This window comes from Octopus sinensis, linkage group LG21, assembly GCF_006345805.1.
Source record: "Octopus sinensis linkage group LG21, ASM634580v1, whole genome shotgun sequence".
In the NCBI taxonomy this organism is placed as follows: Eukaryota; Metazoa; Mollusca; class Cephalopoda; order Octopoda; family Octopodidae; genus Octopus; species Octopus sinensis.
In genome coordinates, this window is record NC_043017.1 from 8,446,303 (window position 1) to 8,467,260 (window position 20,958).

Genomic DNA, 20,958 nt, shown 5'->3' on the forward strand with positions numbered 1-20,958 from the left:
TACATATATATATGTATCTGTGTGTGTGTGTGTGTATCATCACCATCATTGTTTAACATCCGTCTTCTATGCTAGTATGGGTGGGACATATACATATAAATATATATATATATCATGAAATAGGTAGCACAGAGGGACAAAGAATTATTCAAGAAAATCAAACAGCAACACAAATGAATGCAAACATGTTCAACCCATCATCAGCTGTTTAGCAAGTATCATCACAGTTTCAATACATAGAAATGGTTCTTTGTTAGTTTTGACAATACGGATTTAGCTATTTGATGAACTGAATTACCTGCTCCTTAATTAGCATGTAAGTAGCTGAATATTCCACCAACACATGTGTCCATAATGTAATTTTCAATCAGAATCAGCATAACACAATGTGTGTGTGTGTGTGTGTGTGTGTGTGTGTGAAGGCTTTACATTTTAAATTACAGGTACAGTCTAACTTTTAAATTACGGATACAAGATTCTATACAGTTTCCATTGACCTAGTTTCACTCACAAGTTGCATGTTGGCCCATGCCAAACAGTGGGATGGAACTTAACACCTCATGGTTGTCGAGCAAACTTCTTAACCATTTGGCCCTGTTGTGTCTTCTCTCTTTTTCTTTCTCTCTCTCTCTCTCTCTCTCACACACACACACACACACATGCAATACATGTATATATATATATATAACTGCCACATAGCTATATGTGTATTGAATATAAATATTCAATACACATAATGCACATGCATACTCACACATGTATGCACATATGCTTACACACACACACATGCACACAGACACATACATACACATACATACACAGACATGCACACACACATGCACACATAGACATGCATACATAGACATGCATACACATGCACACACATAGGCACACATAGACACATATACACACTGACATGCACACACATGATCACACAGACATACATACACACAATGCACACACACACATGCACACAGATACACACATACTCGCACACATGCACCCACACATACACACCCACACGTGCACACCCACACATGCACACATACACACACACACACATGCACGCAATTGTTTCATAGTAAATCCAATATTGCGAATTCTGTCATGAATAGAAATATTTCAGAAATAAATAGAACAAACAAACTGACAAATAAAATAAGTCCAATAAAAACAAACCAACAAATATGCCAAAACATTATCGGAATGGTGGTTTGAAGGATTTTAGCATTCCTCTGTAGATATGTCACTTTATAATTTAGAGTGCAGCAGTTTGAGATATTGAAAGCCATAACTGTACTTTCTAGCTTTTGATGTGACATCTCTTAAAAACAAAGCAAGAAATCATAAAGAAAAATGGTAAAAAAAAAAGAACCAAAAGCAACAAAATTAAAGCATCTTTTATCTTTTACTGGTTTCAGTCATTGGAGTGCGGCCATGCTGGGGCACTGCCATGAAGGGTTTATTTGAACAAATTGCCCCCAGTGGTTTATTTCGTTTTGTTTTTTTTTCATAAGTCTGGTACTTATTCTATCAGTCTTTTTTTGCTGAACTGCAGAGTTACAGAGACATAAACAAACCGACACTAGTTGTCATGTGTTAGTGCCAGGCAAACACAAACATAAAAACACATACCCATTTATATGTATGTACGCGTGCATTTACACACATTTATACATACACACACATACACACACAACAGGCTTCTTTCGGTTTTTGTCTATTAAATCCACTCACAAGGCATTGTCATTTTGGGGTTATAGTAGAAGATACTTGCTTAAGGTGACACGCAGTGGGACTGAACCCAGAACCATATGGTTGGGAAGTAAACTTTTTAACACACAGCCACAATTGCAGCATAGTAATAATAATAATAATAATAATAATGATAATAATAATCCTTTCTACTGAAGGCACAAGGCCTGAAATTTTGGGGGAGTGGACTAATCGATTACATCAACCTCAGTGTTTCACTGGTACTTAATTTCTTGACCCCGAAAGGATGAAAGGTAAAGTCGACCTCAGTAGAATGTGAACTCAGAACATGGAGACATTTTGCCTGGCATGCTAACAACTCTGCCAACTCGCCGCCTTAATGATAATAATAATAATAATACTTTCTACTATAGGTACAAGGCCTAAAATTTTGGGAGTGGGGGCAGTCGACTCCAGTATGCAACTGGTACTTAATTTATCGACCCCTGAAAGGATGAAAGGCGAAGTTGACTTTGGCAGAATTTGAACTGAGAATGTAAAGATGGACGAAATACCTATTTCTTTACATTCTTTCGGGGTCGATAAATTAAATACCAGTGAAACACTGGGGGCAATATAATCGATTTAACCCCTCCCCACAAATTTCAGGCCTTGTGCCTTTAGTAGAAAGAATTATTATTATTATTGTTAAGGTGGTAAGCTGGCAGAATTGTTAGCACGCTGGGCAAAATGCTTAGTGATATTTCATCTCTCTTTATGTTGTTCTAAGTTCAAATTCTGCCGAGGACAACTTTGCCTTTTATCTTTCCAGGTTCAATACATTAAGTACCTGTGAAACTCTGGGGTCGATGTAATTGACTTAACCACTCTCCCCAATTTTAGGCCTTTTGCCTATAGCTGAAAGGATTATAACTGAACATAAAAACTAGCATTAACAACACACACACACACACTTGTGCGTATGCATGTGTGAGTGTATGTGTGTGTGTGTGCACATGTATGAATGTATTTGTACAGATGGATGTGGTGGTTGTGTTGGTGGAGATATTGATGTTTTGTAAAGAACAAGACAAAACTGAAAACTGTTTAAATCCTTGAATTGTACTTATTGCATGTGAATCAATCAATATGAATGCACTGTACCACATGTTGGTGACAGGGTGAGAAGTTTGAGACTCTCCACCTATGTGGGGAGAGTCCCCCTGGTTTAGTTTTCATCTGAAAGAAAAAGGAAAAAAAAAACCCACCTTTAGTTCTTCATATCTTCTCTCACCCCACCCCACCCCCACCTTGCTGGTGTCACTTGTCTGTTGGAGTGTGTGTATGTGTGTGTGCGTGCGTGTGTGTGTGTGTGTGTGAGAGAGCGTGTGTGTGTGAGCATGTGTGTGTATGAGCGTGTGTGTGTGTTTGTGTGTGTGTGAGTGTGTGTGTGAAAGGTGAAGTTACTTGACACAAAGATCCAGGTTTCTCGCTTTCCAGTCACCCTCGCTGCCAGATCATCTTCAACAAACAAGGTGGATGGGTGGGCAGCAGTTGTGAGGCTGTGGAATGGGTGAGGAGGGTTAGAGTGTGGGGTTTCAAGATTTTATTTTTATTCCGAACCACCTCCCCTCACTCGATGAAGGCCTTCTATTTGTGGTAGCAGCGATAAATTTGGCAACATCATCATCAGAACTAATGACACATTTAAACCTCATTCCCCCCTCTTAACCCCTCTTTCAATTTCTCTCTATCTCTTTCTTATCTATTTGTATATTACTCTCTCTCTCTCTATCAGCCTATTTCTCTCTCTTTATCTATCCTTCTACCTATCTACCTATCTTTTTCTCACTATTTTTGTGTGTCTGTCTGTCTATTCTCGTATATTTTTAATTAATAAATGATAACAATGCATTGGGTTGTTCCAACACATTAGGACAACCAAGCTTAGAATTTGGTTCCCTCTTCTCCATTACTACAGCGGTACCACAGAGAGCAGTGCTATGGTTTCATGTTAATATCCAGGAATTCGGACAGAACAGTGGACTTTATGATATCGTCAGTGTTTCTATACATGAAAAAAAAAGGCTTTGTTTAAATCATCCTGTTCACAACACATACATGTATATATATATATACATTTCTGATATCTTTTTAAAGAACAACACACACATGCACAACACCAAATTTCTGGACACTTATGATCTGGAGTCTCTTATAATCAAATGCTGTATTTGAAAGGGCCAGCCTTATCACATTCTGTGTGATGCAAAATCCTTGTTAAGGGTATGCGTGTCTGTGGAATGCTTAGCAATTGGCACATCATTTTTACAAGCAAACTGTTCCATTAATCAGATCAACTGGAACCTTTGTCATCATGACCAACCGAGTGCCAGTTATAATCGGCAATAATTTACACTAATGTAGAAATACCTGTATTTCATTTAATTATCAAAGTCAATTTAATATTTGTTTAATTTAAAGTGTGTTGACCAAATTGGCCACTTCTGGTTCAGAAAAATAGGCTTTGGAACCAAAGCTTCTGGAAAATTGATGTTGTAACTCTGTGTGTGTATACATACATACATACATATATATATATATTTTAAGTGTATAATTATAAAGTATGATTATAAATAAGGGCTCTGGAATACCATCACCTATACACTAAAAATAGAAGTCAAATATATACAAACCACTCTAAAGTGTGTGTCTATATATATATATATATATAACAGGCAAAGAAATCTAGTGCCAACTCCTGTGAAACTGTCCAACCAATCCCAACACAGAAGGGGGACCTTAAACAGTGATGATGATGATTATATAAAAAAAAGAATCAACACTCTTTCTTGCCAGATGACAAGATTCCCACTTAAACTGCAGAGCAATCTACAATATATCCTTACAGAATCCTTATTTGGATTTAAAAAAAAAAAAAACGAAATTTTATTGTGGGTTCAATTCTAATGAAAGCTACACTCCCACCACCCCAACCTCATGCTTTTTGCCTCATGTTTCTAACTAAGGACAAATGAACCTCTGGTTGAGTGCATCTAACATTTTGATTACTAATCCCTATATTTCATTGCTGGACCCTAATTCTTTGGTTATAAGCTCCACACTCATTCACTGAAACTCCAAAGTGTTGATCATCAATATTGTTTTATAGATTATACACACATTTACTTAACAACTTTTGTCCATTTCATATATATATACACACAACACACACACACACACCACACACACACACACACACACACATGCATATATACACATACACATAAATGTCGAACCATGAGAATGAGTGCTCAACACTGCATTGGTGAATAAAATTCATATATATATATATATACACACACACACACGCTTGATAAACAATTAGCTTTAGGTACTTTATATATATATATACATACATACACACACACACACATATATTATAGCTCAATACATTGTTATACATTGTATACACCTTTTATGACCAAGTTCCTCACATGCACACATTTTATGTACATTATAACATCATGACCATATGCAGCGCATAAACATACATAACATACATTAAAGACCATGGAAGGCATAGGAGGAAGTAAAGAGGTTTGATATCAGAACCTTGGACTCAAGAGAACAGTTGATGAAACAACTTAAATGATAATTGATTTGCATTATGGGAAGTCCACCCAAATCATGCTGACATGGGAATGTTAAAACGATGACAGTGATAATACTAATGATGATGATGATGATGATGATGTATATACAGGCTTTAATTTAAATGGACAATTGACTATAGTTAGTACCAGAATTGGTCAGAGAATGCTGGGAGATGGAGTTATTTTAAGACTGGTGGAGTTTGATACAAGTAAGTCAATGATCTTTGGTTAGCATGTTTAACCAGTAAGCAAGTGGTGGCGAGTTCAATTTCTGTTGGTAGACTCATATTTAATTTTTCATTCTCAAGTTGTTATTTATGAATATGTATGCTGTTTTTTTTTGTTTTTTAATGTTGTTTTCATAAAATGGCTCGTATTTATTTTATAATCAAAATCATGTCTCATGGTGTTTAGTTGTGACTCTACACGTTCTGATTTCAAATGTTGCCTTGGTTGTCTTTGTCTCTAACTCTTCCAGGGTTTGTAAAATCCTGGCACTCTGTCGGTTATGACAACAAAGGTTCCAGTTGGTCTGATCAATGGAACAGCCTGAACATGAAATTAACATGCAAGTGGCTGAGCACTCCACAGACACGTGTACCCTCAATGTAGTTCTCAGGGAGATTCAGCACAACACGGAATATGACAAAGCTGGCCCTTTTGTAATTACAGCTGAGGGGACTGGAGCAATGGGAAATAAAGGGTTTTGCTGAAGGATACAATGTGCCAGGAATTGAACTCCTGACTTTATGATTGTGAGCCGAATGCCCTAACCATTAACCCATGTGCTTAGCAAAATAATTATCAATCAATTATTGGGATCAATGTAATCAATAAACCTCCTCCTCCAATATTTGTGCCTTTATTTTAAAAATGGAAACCAATATTATAGAAGACACTTGGCCAAGGTGCCATGCAGTGTGACTGAACCTGGAACCATGTGGTTGGGAAGCAAGCTTCTTACCACACAGCCACACTTTAGTCATATTTACATAGTTGACTGGTTTCGCTTATGCTAATCCTGACTAAATAGTTAGTGATAATGTTATATTTTCATGCAATCAAAATAACATTATTACTAATTACTTAGTCATGATTAGCATAAGCAAAACCAGTCTACTATGTAAATATTTTATTTCATAAATATATATATATATATTTCATTTTTGGATTTGGTTTGCAAAATTCTTTATATGAATTCGTGTGTTGAAGCGTATTCTATTGTGTCTGGGAAGAGTCATTTTCTTTTTGTGCCTTATAATGTAACACACTCACCGGTAAAATTTCCATTTATTTCTTATTTTTATTCTCCTAAAATTTTCGTTGCGTCTTGCAACATTTTCAATAGTTTTGACTCAAAACTATTGAAAAGGTTGCAAGATGCAACGAAAATTTTAGGACAATAAAAATAAGAAAAAAAGTGGAAATTTTAGCGGTGAGTGGTATAAGGTACAAAAAGAAAATGACTCTCCCCAGGCACAACAGTATATATATTTTTTTTTCCAATATATATAAACATATATAGGTGAGGTCAGTTTTGGCAACTGTAAAAACCTTGCCAAAACTGACATTGCCTGTGCTTGGGCCATGTAAAAAGCATTAGGTCCTCTCTTCTGATCTTCTGAGTAGTTGGTGTTAGGAAGGGTATCTAGCTGTAAAAATCCTGCCAAAACAGTTACAGAAGTCTGGTGGAGGCTTTTGCCTGGCTGGCTCTTGTCAAACTGTCTCTCAGCAGGGAAGGCGGATGTTAAACGATAGTGATGACGATATATATATCTTTTATCTTTTTACTTCTTTTGGTAATTGGACTGCAACTATGCTGGAATACTGCCTTTAGGGTTTTAGTCAAGTAAAAATTGACCCCTATGACTTTGTTTTTAAAGCTGGTACTTATTGTATTGCTCTCCTTTGCTAAACAGCTAAGTTATGGGGATGTAAACAAACCAACATCAGCTGTCAAGCAGTGGTGTAGGACAAACACAGATATATGTACACATGGACATACGTACATACCTGTCCATCTCTCTCTCTCTCTCTCTCTCTCTCTCTCTGCTTATGTACACACACACACACACACAACTGGCTTCTTTCACTTTCCATCTACCAAATCCACACAATGCTTTAATATTGGTGTCTGTGTATCTACTTGTGTGTGTTTGTGGCTCTCTGCATGTGTGTATGTTTGTGTCTTTGTGTGTGAACCATGTGGTTGGGAAGCATTCTTCTAACCTCACAACTGTGCCTACCTATCTATCTATACATCCATCCATCAGTGATTTTGATTCGCCGATGACAGTACCGCCTGATTGACACCCGTGCCAGTAGAATGCTAAAAGCACCATCCAGGCATGATCATTGCCAGGGCTGCTGACTGGCTCCCGTGCCGGTGGCACGTAAAAGCCCCCACTACACTCTCGGAGTGGTTGGTGTTAGGAAGGGCATCCAGCTGTAGAAACCATGCTAGATCAGATTAGAGCCTGGTGCAGCCTTCAGGCTCAACAGTCCTCAGTCAAACTGTCCAACCCATGCCAGCATGGAAAGCAGGCATTTTTAAACGACCTTGACGATGATGATGATGATACATATATATATATATATATATATATGGCAGCGAAACATGGGCTGTGACTGCTGAGGACATGCGTAAGCTCGTGAGGAATGAAGCCAGTATGCTCCGATGGATGTGTGATGTCAGTGTACATACTCGACAGAGCGTTAGCACCTTGAGAGAAATGTTGTACTAAGAAGCATCAGTTGTGGTGTGCAAGAGAGACGATTGCGCTGGTATGGTCATGTGGCGAGAATGGATGAAGATAGGTGTGTGAGAAAGTGCCAATCCCTAGCAGTTGAGGGAACCCGTGGAAGAGGTAGACCCAGGAAAAACCTGGGACGAGGTGGTGAAGCACGACCTTCGAACTTTAGGCCTCACTGAGGAAATGACCAGAGACCGAGACCTTTGGAAATATTCTGTACGTGAGAAGACCATGCAGGACAAGTGAGCCCAGCCCACTTATGAATGCCTTTCCTCCCTTGGACACAAAGACCGGTTGAGGCAGCGAAGTCGATATAGAACCCATCATCCGACGACAGACACCCATCCCAACCCCCATGCTTGCGAAGACATGTTGGGGCAAGCGAAATCGAAATCGAAATCGAAAACCGAATTTAACCAGCCAGATCCCTGGCCTGGTGGTACGTAAAAAGCACTATCCGACTCGGGGCCCGTGGCACGTAAAATACCCCAATGCGACGTACGACACCGCCCCATGCCAACCCCCTTTGCTTGTGAAGACATGTTGGGGCAAGCGAAATCGAAATCGAATTGAACCAGCCAGGATCCCTGGTCTGGTGGTACTTAAAAGCACTATCCGACTCGTGGCCGATGCCAGCCACCCCGCCTCGACTGGCTTCCGTGCCGGTGGCACAACAAAAATACACCAATCTGACCGTGGCCGTTGCCAGCCCCGCCTGGCACCTGTGCAGGTGGCCACGTAAAAAGCACCCACTACACTCACGGAGTGGTTGGCGTTAGGAAGGGCATCCAGCTGTAGAAACATTGCCAAATTAGACTGGAGCCTGGTGCAGCCTTCTGGCTTCCCCAAACCCGGTCGAAAACCGTCCAACCCATGCTAGCATGGAGACCGACGTTAAACGACGATGAGATATAATTCATTTGTAAAACTATCAATCCCAAACCTTGTTGAAACATGTTTGAAAATTATATAAAATACAATCTCTTCCTACCCAACCCATTCTTCAATATTACGAAATAATAAATAAAGTAAAATAAGGAAAATTTAATAGAACCCGCATTTATATAACTTCCTCATCATTTTGATGATAAAGAAATCTCAGCACTTTGTGGCTTCCATAAAAAGTCTGCTGCACGAAAGGTGCGCAGCAAATATAAAATATAGAAAAAATTTGGGGTTGAGAAGATATTTAATTTCGCATTTATTCTCATGTTTCAACCTGAATCTGCTGTTCCTATTGATTTTTTTGCTCCAGTTCGATGACTTTTGGTGAAATTTTCTGGATTGTTGTTATTACTATTTTTGTTTTTTATTCTGTTTGAGCATCTGGAGGTGTGTAGAGTTTATAAACAGGATTATCTATAAGATATATATATATAAATGCTGGAGAATAATCTATGGAAATCTGAAAGTGTAAGAAAAGAAAATAACAATAAAGTTCAATCTTGATTGTATCTGTGTACCTACTTGTGTGTGTATGTGTGTGTGTGTATGCATACCTATATGTGTGTGCATGTATACCTGTCTGTGTGAATTTGTACTCGACTGCATGTGTGTGTGTGTGTGCATGCGCACTTGTGTTAGAGCCTGTGTTTGTGTGTTTGTACCTGTCTCTGTACTTGTGTTTCTGTGTGCATGTGTGTGTGTGTTTGTGCAGCTGTGTGTGTGTGTGCGCATGCATGCTTGTGTTAGAGCCTCTGTGTGTGTACTTGTGTTTCTGTGTGTGTTTGCGCAGTTCTGTGTGTGTGTGTGTGTGTGTGTTGTCTTCTATGAATGAATACTGAGTGTTTGGCTCATGGGTTGAGCCTGGATTTGTGTGCCTGCTGAGCCTGGCATTATGTATGACTCTAACCAGCTCAGTTGTCTTTGAGACTCAGCTACGACTACTCACATCTTTGAGTGTAACTCATTCACTTAAACTTAGGCTTTGATGACAAACCCAATTTTCACTTCTGTTAAAGGTTAATATTTTACTTCATTTTTGCAAGTCAAACATGGCCTCCGTAGCAAATTTGGAGAGATAGACACTGATAATGTTTCAAATGGCGATAGAAGAACTTTGTCGAACAAAAACAACAGAAGAAACCATTGACTATTTAGCCAACAAATTAAACAAACAATCAATTAGTTGCATAGATATGTAGCCAACTGACTAATAATAAAGGAGTGGAATTGAACCACAGCATGTGTTATTAATATTGGCACAATGAACCTCCCTAGACATAACAATATTTAAATTACTCATTAATGTTTTTGCTTTACATCTTTTTCATCATCATCATTGTCATCATCATTGAACCCATTTGTTACCGTATTTATTTCGAGATGCTCTGTGACCCAGCAAATAAAGTGAGTTCCCGGCTGTATCCTACACCAGTTTTGCATAACCAGCCCCAGTCCATTCAAAAGTACCTTGGATCATAGGGCGATCTGCTGTGCTTGAGGAGACCTATTGAGTCAAGTACATTAACATCAAAATAAAAATCAAATGGAAATTGTTGTTGTGATACCCATGCCAGTGGCATGTAAAAAGCACCATCCAAACATGGCTGATGCCAGCACCGCCTCGACTAGGTTCTGTGCCAGTGGCACGTAAAGACCACCAACTGATCATGGCTGTTGCCAGCTTCCTCTGGCCTCTGTGCCAGTGGCACATAAAAAGCACCCACTACACTGACGTCTACTACTACACTCTCAGGCTGATCAAAGCCTTATGAGTGAATTTGGCATACAGAAACTGAAAGCAGTTTCTTATTTATATATATATATATATATGCACACACATACATGCATACATTACATGTGGGACTGAACCTGGAACTATATGGTTGTGAAGCAAATTTCTTACCACACAGCCATGCCTATTAATCAACATCAAATTTGTTGGCCCCTTCTTTTCAGTTTTTGAAGTCTCTTATGCTACAGAGACCTTAATTCTTGTTTGAGACAAAAAGAATATAAAAAAAGAGCATCTGTTTCACATATGTTTTACATCTGTCCATCCATTTTACAATATTCTGCATCTGTTGGTTTTTCCTCACATCTGTTTCATAATCTATTTTCAGTCACTAATATTTACTTCTGTTTTCAAATTTTCTGCATCTGTTTTATATTTCCCCTTGTCTGTTTTCAAATTTTCAATCTGTTTTCAAATCTGATGCATCTGTTTTATATTTCCCCTTGTCTGTTTTCAAATTTTCAATCTGTTTTCAAATCTGATGCATCTGTTTTATATTTTCCCTCATCTGTTTCACAATTCGTTTTGAATCATCAATATTGACATTTGTTTTCAAATTTTTCTATTTTCAGTGGGAGTCAGCTCCAAGCGCCGTGCCCCATTGGGAAGTCCTAAACGTGATGTTCAAAGGGCAGATATGTTAAAAATGTATTCCAAGTACAGCAAGATAGTTAATTTCGACCAGCTTAAAGATCCCACGGAAATATGGGAGCTACAGGAACTGGTTGGAGAAGGCACCTATGGAGAGGTGTACGCTGTGAGAAACAAACAAACAGGTGAGATGATCCTTATTGTCACATCTATCATCACCATCATCATCGTTGTCATCAGTAGGACTGTCATCCTTCTCTGTCATCAACACCATCACCACCATCAACACCATCATTACCACCACCACTACAATCATCATTATCACTACAACCACCGTCGTTTTAATGGTCATGCTCACCATTGTCATTCTTGTCATTGTCATCATCATCACCATCATCATCATCATCATCAATATTACTCTTTTACTAAATTTAACCCTTTGTCTATGTTCAGGCCATGCTTGAGCACTGCCATGCCATGCTTGCCATACATGAAGGCATCAGTTGGAGGTTTCATGAGTTCTGATAAGCCTAAGGACTGCATCACTCCTGGTTTCTATATGTAGATGTCCTTCTAAATGCCATTCACTTTAAAGTGTATACTGGGTGCTTCTTTATGCCACCTGCACTAATGTGGTGCCATGAGGCTTGTAGGACTATAAACCTTGAGGTAAAAGCTGTACACTGGAAGATCATGGGTAAAAGTACGAGGGAAGGGATCCTTTGGTTTCTTGTAGTAGAGGAGATGCATAACCTCTCACACTTTAGAAGAGAGAGTAGGAATGATTAGGTGGGGCTGGAAAGAGATAAAAATGGTGGTAATGAATGAGAAGGTGACCCTCAGGGTACAAGGTGAGTAGGAATGAATGGAATAGAGGAACCAAGATTGTGGGTAGATGGATGGAGTTTGCAAGAGCATATGAGTGGAGTGAAAGTTGAGCAATGGTTGAGGTGAGGGGAAGTGAGGTAACCTCTGTAAAGACTGGAGAGGGATGGAGAGTGGATTTAGTGATTGCTGTGAAGATACATGCCTTAGTGTTTAGGACATTTGGCTCATGAATTGTGAGGCCATGTGTTCAATTCCTGGTGGCTCATTATGTCCTTGAGCAAGACACTTTATTTCACATTGATCCAGTTCACTCATCTGACAAAAATGAGTGATGCTTGTATTTAAAAGAGTTAGCCTTGTCACATTCTTTGTCACACTGAATCTCCCTGAGATGTACATTAAGGGTACACGTGTCTGTGGAGTGCTCAGCCACTTGCGTATTGATTTCATGAGCAGGCTGTTCCATTGATCCGATCATAACCGATGAGGTGCCAGTGGATGACCAGTGACACATGGCATATAGGAGAATGGTGGGGGGAGTATGAGTGATGACTGATACAGACAGGCATTATTCCATCTGTCTTTGATATTGTTGCAGGCCAAAAGGCTGCTGCCAAAATATTGGAGAACATCCACGAAACCGTTGAAGAGATCGAGCAGGAATATCAGATTCTAAAGGCTGTGAGTAATAACCCTAATTTCCCACAATTCTATGGATTGTACCTGAAGAAAGAAAACAAACTGGATGACCAGTTATGGATTGTCATGGAGGTGAGTGATGGCTTTTCTTTTCCTTCCATCTCCTTTGAATTTCTTAGCCTTTCTTTGTGTCTTTGTTACTATCATTTTCTCCCCCCTCTTCCTCCTCCCCTCCTTGCCCTCCTCTTCATCCCTCCCCTTCTTCCATCCCCTCATCTCCTCTTCCCATATTCCTCTTCCTCCTTCTTTTCCTCCTCTGCCCTCCCCTTCCTCCTCCTCTGCATCCCCTTTTGTTCATTTTGTTGTTCATTGTATATGCTCTCTCTCTCTCTCTCTCTCTCCCCCTCTCTCTCTGTATATGTAGAGCTGTGTTTCTCAACCAGGGTCCCACATGAACCCTTGTGGGTCCTTATAAGATTTTCTTGTTAAAATTTATCTGCAATAAGATTGCTTATACTTTTTCAACACTCAAAATATTTCAACAATTTTTTTTTTTAATTACAATTTCTAATAATATTTAATTATGAAAATACAATAGGATTTTTTTAAACACCAAATGACTATAAAGGTCCACCCGAGTAAAATAGAAATCAAAGTGGGGTCCACAGGTAAAAAAAAATTGGTTGAGGACCTTTGATGTAGAGATTCCTTCATTCATTGTTCCACATCTGAAAGATGAATCATTTGTTTATTTTCCTCTTTTCCAGTTGTGTCAGAATGGATCTGTAACAGATCTTTCGAAAGACTTGGTAACGCGTAAGAATCGGCTGGATGAAGTCCTGATTGCTTTCATCTTGAGGGAAACACTGAAGGTAGGTAAACCCGCAAATATTTTCACTTACTAGCAATTATGTATGTGTGAATGTGTGTCTTGAGTGATGGCCATATACTGCAATAGCTTGGGATTCAAAGGCCTTAAGCTGTTTAATACTTTGCCAAAATATCTGAGAGGTCTACATAAAGTTGGGGTAGATGTTTCCAAGAAAAAACTTAACTTCCTGTTGTTTAAGGGCCTGGATGAACCTACTAAATCTTCCCACAAGGCTTTGGTTGGCCCAGGGCTATAGGAGAAGACACTTGCTCTAAGATGCTGCACCGTGATATGAACCATTAATGCTTTGGAGTGTCTTTGCTGCTACACTTGTACTGTTACTTTTTTGAAATTCATCTCTCTCTATATATATAATGCTAAAGTTGTTTGTGTATGGCAGGTTTGGTAGCCTTCAACTAACACTATCTCCTTCGAGACCCTACTGCGCAAGTTGACCAAAATTATTTACATCAAAAAGGTGCTATTTTTCTACGAAATTCCCTATTTTTTACGTTTTTTGACTGCTGTGTTGCCATTTTTCGGTGTATTTCAACCAGAAAAATTTTCACTTCAAAAATTCCAATTCTAAAGGGTCTAAACAAACCTGAGCAACGACGGGCGATACTGCTAGTAAAGAATAAAATGACGAATGTATTCTTTGCTTGAAGTGAACATGAAGTGAACAACTTCAGTTATGATCAAATTGATAAAATCTGACAGAAAATGGAAGGAAATGATATATTGATGTTTTTGTTGTATTTCAAATAGAATTGAGAAGTTAAACACCTTCAAAATCTAACTTGATATTTACTTTAAAAAGAAAATGGCTAGAGCTTTCATTACAACTTTATATATATATATATATATATATATATATATATATGTAGAGGCGCAATGGCCTAGTGGTTAGGGCAGCGGACTCGCGGTCGCAGGATCGCGGTTTCGATTCTCAGACTGGGTGTTGTGTGTGTTTATTGAGCGAAAACACCTAAAAGCTCTACGAGGCTCCGGCAGGGGGTGGTGATCCCTGCTGTACTCTTTCACCACAATGGCGGTGCCCCAGCATGGCCACAGCTCAAGAGCTGAAACTGGAAAAACAAAACAAAACAAAAACAAATATATATATATATATATACATACATACACATATACATATACACACATTTATACATATGTATTTGTATATACATTACTGTATGTATATATATATATGTATATGTAATTATACATATACATGCACACACATACACTTATATACATAATAATTATACATACACATATATACACACATGCATATATATATACACACATGCACACACTTATATACATATATATACACACATGTTCAAACTGAGATGTGTCTAACAAACAATATTTTCCATAAAAACAGTCTCAGGTGTTTCTCTCTAAACCAATTCCCCACCTTTCCTTCCTTCCATGCTGTTTTAGCAGCTCTTATTTTCAAGCTGTTCGCTGTAAACTTGTTTTTTTTTCATTACTCTCCTTCATAGTTAATTAGAACCAGATAATTAGATTGGTGATGCTTTTTTTTGTTTTCCCCTCTTGTTTTTATTAAGCAATGACACAAAACATCAGAAATATTCGATACCAGACAAATCTTCGATTTTTTTTTTCCTTGTCTTTCCTCTTACTTTTACCCCTTTACTCCCCCTTTCAAATATTTCCTTTGTCTTCTCTGTTTCCTTCATGCATTTCTCTTCCGCTCGTCTTCCTCTTCTTCAGTTATATTTATTTTCATGTTACAGACTAATATCAATAATTTCTGTTTTTGTTGTTGTTGTTTTTAGCCAATGCTGTTTGTGATAAACAGATGTAAACAAGATGTCTACATATAAAAATATAAACAAGAACAAAATAAAAAAGACAGCAAAGGGTCAACCGGTTTAATTTCAATCCTATACAAATGACCGAGTACCCACTTTGACTATCCATGGAGGTACTCTTTATAACTTTGCTATTATTGAAGGATTAGCGAAATTCTTGAGACCAATTTGCGTGTGGTGATCTGCGGCACTTGCTAAACCATGTCAGGTTAAGTAAAACCAGTGTGTCTTCTACACATACAGGTTTGTCCTTTCAGATGTTGGTGCCACTTAAATGGCACCTGTGCCAGTGCTGTGCTAACACACCTATGCTGGTGCTGAATCAATGCACCCATGCCAGTGGCACACAGAAAGCACCTTCCGCCCTCTCTTAAGTGGTTGGCATCAGGAAAGGCATCCGGTTGTAGAAACCATGCTGCAACAGACAGTGAGAGTCTGGACATCTCCCCTGCTAGCCAGCTTCATGTCAAACCGTCCAACCCATGCCAGCATGGAAAGTGGACATAAAACGATGATGTATGCATGTCATAGGTGTAAGTGTGGCTATAGCCGCAGATGTTTCTAACCACTAGGTTTCAGGTTCAATCTTAGTGTGTGGTATCTAAAGCAAGTTCTTTCTACTATAGCAGCAGGCTGACCAAAACCTTGTGAGTGGATTTGGTAGACAGAAACTGAAAAAAATCTATTAAATATGTATATGTATCATCATCATCGTTTAACGTCTGTTTTCCATGCTAGCATGGGTTGGATGGTTCAACCAGGGTCTGCGAAGCCAGGAGGCTGCACTAGGCTCCAGTCTGATCAGGCAGTGTTTCTACAGCTGGATGCCCTTCCTAATGCCAACCACTCCATGAGTATAGTGGATGCTTTTTACGTGCCACTGGCACAGGGGCCAGAGGAGGCTGGCAACAGCCACGATCGGTTGGTGCTTTTTACGTACCACCGGCATGATTATATATATATATTTATATATAGATAGATATCATCATTGTCATCATGATATATATATATATATATATATATATATATATATATATATATATATATATATATATATATGAAAATATAAAATATATGTAGAATTATATATCATATAGTTATATATATATATTATAAATATATATGTATATAATATATATTGTATATATAGTCTATACACACACACATAAATAGTGTCATTCTGTATTTTTAAAAAATTTGTTTTGTATAACTAATAATTTTTATTTTAAGAAAATCTTTTTTTAAATATCATGACTGTATCAAGTATTTTTTGCAAAAACTTTCTACACTATATGTCTCTATGTGTTTCCTTGTTTTGACATCATGAGATAGTCGTAAAAAAGCATCACTGTCACATAAGCGGTGTCCTTCATTTCCAATCTTTCTTTCCTGAAAATATGTTTGACATGGAGAAATATTTTGCCTTGCTTGGAAAGAGGTGAGGATTAGCAACGTGAAAGGCATCCAGCTGTAGAAAATTGGCCTCAGTGAATTGTGTCTGACCCATGCAAGCATGGAAAAGTGGACATTAAAACGATGCTGCTGATGATGATGATGACAAATACATTCTTGGTAGCTTGTTTGATTAATTGTTTTGATTCAATACCATGAGGTATTTTAAAATATATCTATAGATTTTAGCTAACACTGTATGTAATAGACTGATGTAAATACCATGTCTTTCTCTATGAGATCATCGTCATCATTATCATCATTGCCATTGTCATCTTTATTTAAATTCCGTGTTCCATGTTCACATAACTTGAATGATTTGACATGATTCAGTGAGCCACATGGCTGTGCCAAGTTCCAATTGTCTGCTTTGCCATGGTTTCTACAGCTGAATGCCCTTCCTATTGCCAACCACTTCACAGAGTTTTACTGGGTGCCTTTTTGCAGGATACTGGCACTTATGAGGTTGTCGGGTGACTTGCAAAAGGGAAAAAGAATAGGGAAAAAGAAAGAGGGAAAAGCTCCTGCTAAGTAGTAGTAGTAGTGGTGGTGGTGGTGGTGGTGGTGGTGGTGGTGGTGGTGGGTATTTGAGAAAAGGAAGATGACTTCATGCCGGGTGTTGAAAGGCTAAAGTATGATAGGGAGACAAGCACAGGGGTCTCACTATAGAAGAAATACCTGGGTAACCCACTTTGCATAGGGGTGGGTGGGAGTAGTTGGGAAGGAGATAAAAGAAGGTAGTGATGGGGTGCCAGAGGAAACTGTGAAGGTATGAGAAGATGGGAATAAGGGAGGATGCAAACAGTGGGTGATGGAGGGGATGGATCAGCTGGATTTAGCTAGATCCTGATATGTGTATATATATGTATGTATATATATGTATGTATATATTATATATATGGTGTGTGTATGTATATATATGTTTGTATATGTATGTATGTATATATATGAATATGTATGTATGTATATGTATATATGTATGTATATATATATATCTATATGTATATGTATATTATATATGTATGTTGTTATATATGTATATATATATATGTATATATTGTATGTATGTATATATTAGGTATGTATGTATGTATGTATATATGTATTGTATGTATATATGTATTCTATATGTAGTATATATGTATGTATATATGTGTATGTATGTATGTATATGTGTGTATGTATGTATATATATGTATGTGTATATATATGTATATATTATATATATGTATATATATATATATATGTATGTATATGTGGATATATATATATATATATATATATATATATATGTATATATATTGTATGTATGTATATGTGGATATATATATGTATGTATGTATATGTGGATATATATATATATATGTATGTATGTATATGTGGATATATATATATATGTATGTATATGTGGATATATATATATATGTATGTATGTATATGTGGATATATATATATATATATGTATGTATATGTGGATATATATATATATATATATATGTATGTATATGTGGATATATATATATATATGTATATATATGTGGATATATATATATATATATATATGTATGTATATGTGGATATATATATATATATGCATACCTATATATATATATATATATGTATGTATATGTGGATATAATATATATATATGCATACCTATATATATGTATATATATATGTTTGTGTGTGTGTATATAACATTTCCTAGTTCACTTCAGTAGTGAAACAAACAAGACACTGTTAATGCATCAGTAATTGCATTCTTACATCTTGAATTATTTCTCTTCTCTTTTTTTCTCTCTTCCATTGCCGTGTTTCCTTCTTGTTGATCTTTTATGTTTTTTTCTTTGTTTTTGTTGCTTTTCTATTTTGTTTTTAGTCTACAACTTACATTGATTTTTTTTTTCCTTGTTATTGGCTAAAATGCCGGTGTTGGCGGCAGCGGTGGCAGTGGTGGATGTGAAGATTAGTTGTCTGTCCCTTCTCCTCCTCCTCCCACTGCCACCACCATATTTATCTTGTTTAAACCAAAAAATTTAATAATATAAAACTGCGAAAGAAAAATTTACTTGCTAGAAGAAAAACCATAAATGTGTTATTAACGCAACAAGAGTGTTCGTGATGATGATGATGGTGGCGGTGGTGACGGTGGTGGTGACGGTGGTGGTAATGGTGGTGGAGGTAGTGATGTTACTGGTATCATGACAACAACTTCCTTGTCCACAATATACTCCCTTCCTCACCCCATCTCCTACCCTGCTCCTATCGTTTCTGCCCTTTCAATCTGTCTACGTCTCTCTATAACTAATTGGAAATGAATGACACTGCTTGTATAACAGTGACAATCATTTACAGCTGTTATGTGATGTCAAGAGGGAAGGCCTTCATCTTCCAGGTCTTGTTAGTTTTGAATTGTCATTGATGCGCCTGGAACTTTGCTTGTTGACTAGGTGGGGGTGTTGGTCCTACACAAACTCATCATTTTTACCTCAGGGAAGAGGTGGTTTATATTGGTCCCACCCCTATCCTTTGAGTTGCCCAGTATGGGAGACCTTACTTGTTGACTAGGTGGGGGTGTTGGTCCTTACACAAGCTCATCATTTTTACCTCAGGCAAGAGGTGGTTTACATCGATCCCATCTCTATCCTTTCAGTTGCCCAGTATGGGAGACCTTACCAGGCCTTTGCGCTCCATTAACACAGCTCTCAGGATTACAGAGGTAGACAAACCACTGCTCTGTACAAGAACTGGATCACATTGTGGTTCCCAGAATGTCGGCCATCTGGGATACCCACCCTACTTAGGTCTCTCCCTAGAGAGTGAAGATGGCTTCATGCTGGGTGTTGAAAGGCTAAAGTATGATAGAGAGACAAGCACAGGGGTCTCACTATTGAAGAAATACCTGGGTAACCCATTTTGCATAGGGGTGAGTGGGAGAGTAGTTGGGAAGGAGATAAAAGAAGGTAGCTTAAGGCCTTTGAATCCCAAGCTATTGCAGTATATGGTCACCACTCGAGACAGAATGGGTGGGACTTTGGAACAGTGCAGTGATAGCTTGTCTTGTAAATTATTTGGTAACCTCACTACCTATGCTGGCACCACATAAAAAGCACCTGTGCCAGTATCATGTATAAAGCAGCTGTACTGGTGTTGCATATATAGTACCCATGCTGGTGCCATGTAATAGCACTGGTGCTGGTGCCGCTTAAAAAGCATTGGTCTACAAGGGACTGTGAAAACTAAGGTCACTATTTCATTTCTTTTGGATCCAGCAAGTGAATGGGAAGTAAACAAAAATATTCTTTTCTACTCTAGGCATCAGGCCCGAAATTTTTGGGGAGGTGGGGGGGGGGAAGTCGATTAGATCAACCCTGGTAGGCAACTGGTACTTAATTTATTGACCCTGAAAGGATGAAAGGCAAAGTTGACCTCGACAGAATTTGAACTCAGAACGTAGGAGCAGATGAAATACCGCTAAGCATTTTGTCCGATGTGCTAATGATTCTGTCAGCTTGACACCTTAGTTAAAGAAAAATATTATTAATGCAATTATATGTGTGCTAATTTGTTTGTGAATCATCATCATCATCATCATCAATCATCATTCATTGTCCATTGTCCATGCTGGCATGGATTGGATGGTTTGACCGGAGGTGACAGGCTGGGAAGCTGCACCAGACTCCAGTCTGTTTCAGCATGGTTTCTACAGCCGGATGCTCTTCCTATACCAACCATTTTACAAAGTGTGTTTTCTACATGTGTGTGTGTGTGTATCTTCATCAAATGGATGTAAAACCGATGATGATGATGATGATAGTTATACATACATACACAAACTTGCATATATATACTGGTGTGTTGATAGTGCTCAACATACCAACAAAATACTATA

The 20,958-nt window shown here is 38.0% G+C and overlaps 1 protein-coding gene across 12 annotated transcripts in view; it reads left to right on the top strand.

Moving 5' to 3' along the window:
- LOC115222757 (myosin-IIIb-like) overlaps positions 1-20,958 on the top strand; it is a 298,889-nt gene that overhangs the window by 139,245 nt on the left and 138,686 nt on the right. For 11 of the 12 annotated variants that reach the window (XM_036512009.1, XM_036511999.1, XM_036512005.1 and 8 more), the window contains exons 2-4: positions 11,414-11,617; positions 12,859-13,031; positions 13,667-13,771. In XM_036512009.1, coding sequence (XP_036367902.1) covers positions 11,479-11,617; positions 12,859-13,031; positions 13,667-13,771 — 417 coding nt within the window. In that variant the 5' untranslated portion in view covers positions 11,414-11,478. Of the gene's footprint in view, positions 1-5,499; positions 5,561-11,413; positions 11,618-12,858; positions 13,032-13,666; positions 13,772-20,958 lie in introns of those variants that run through there. The other variant, XM_036512008.1, reaches the window with a different exon arrangement.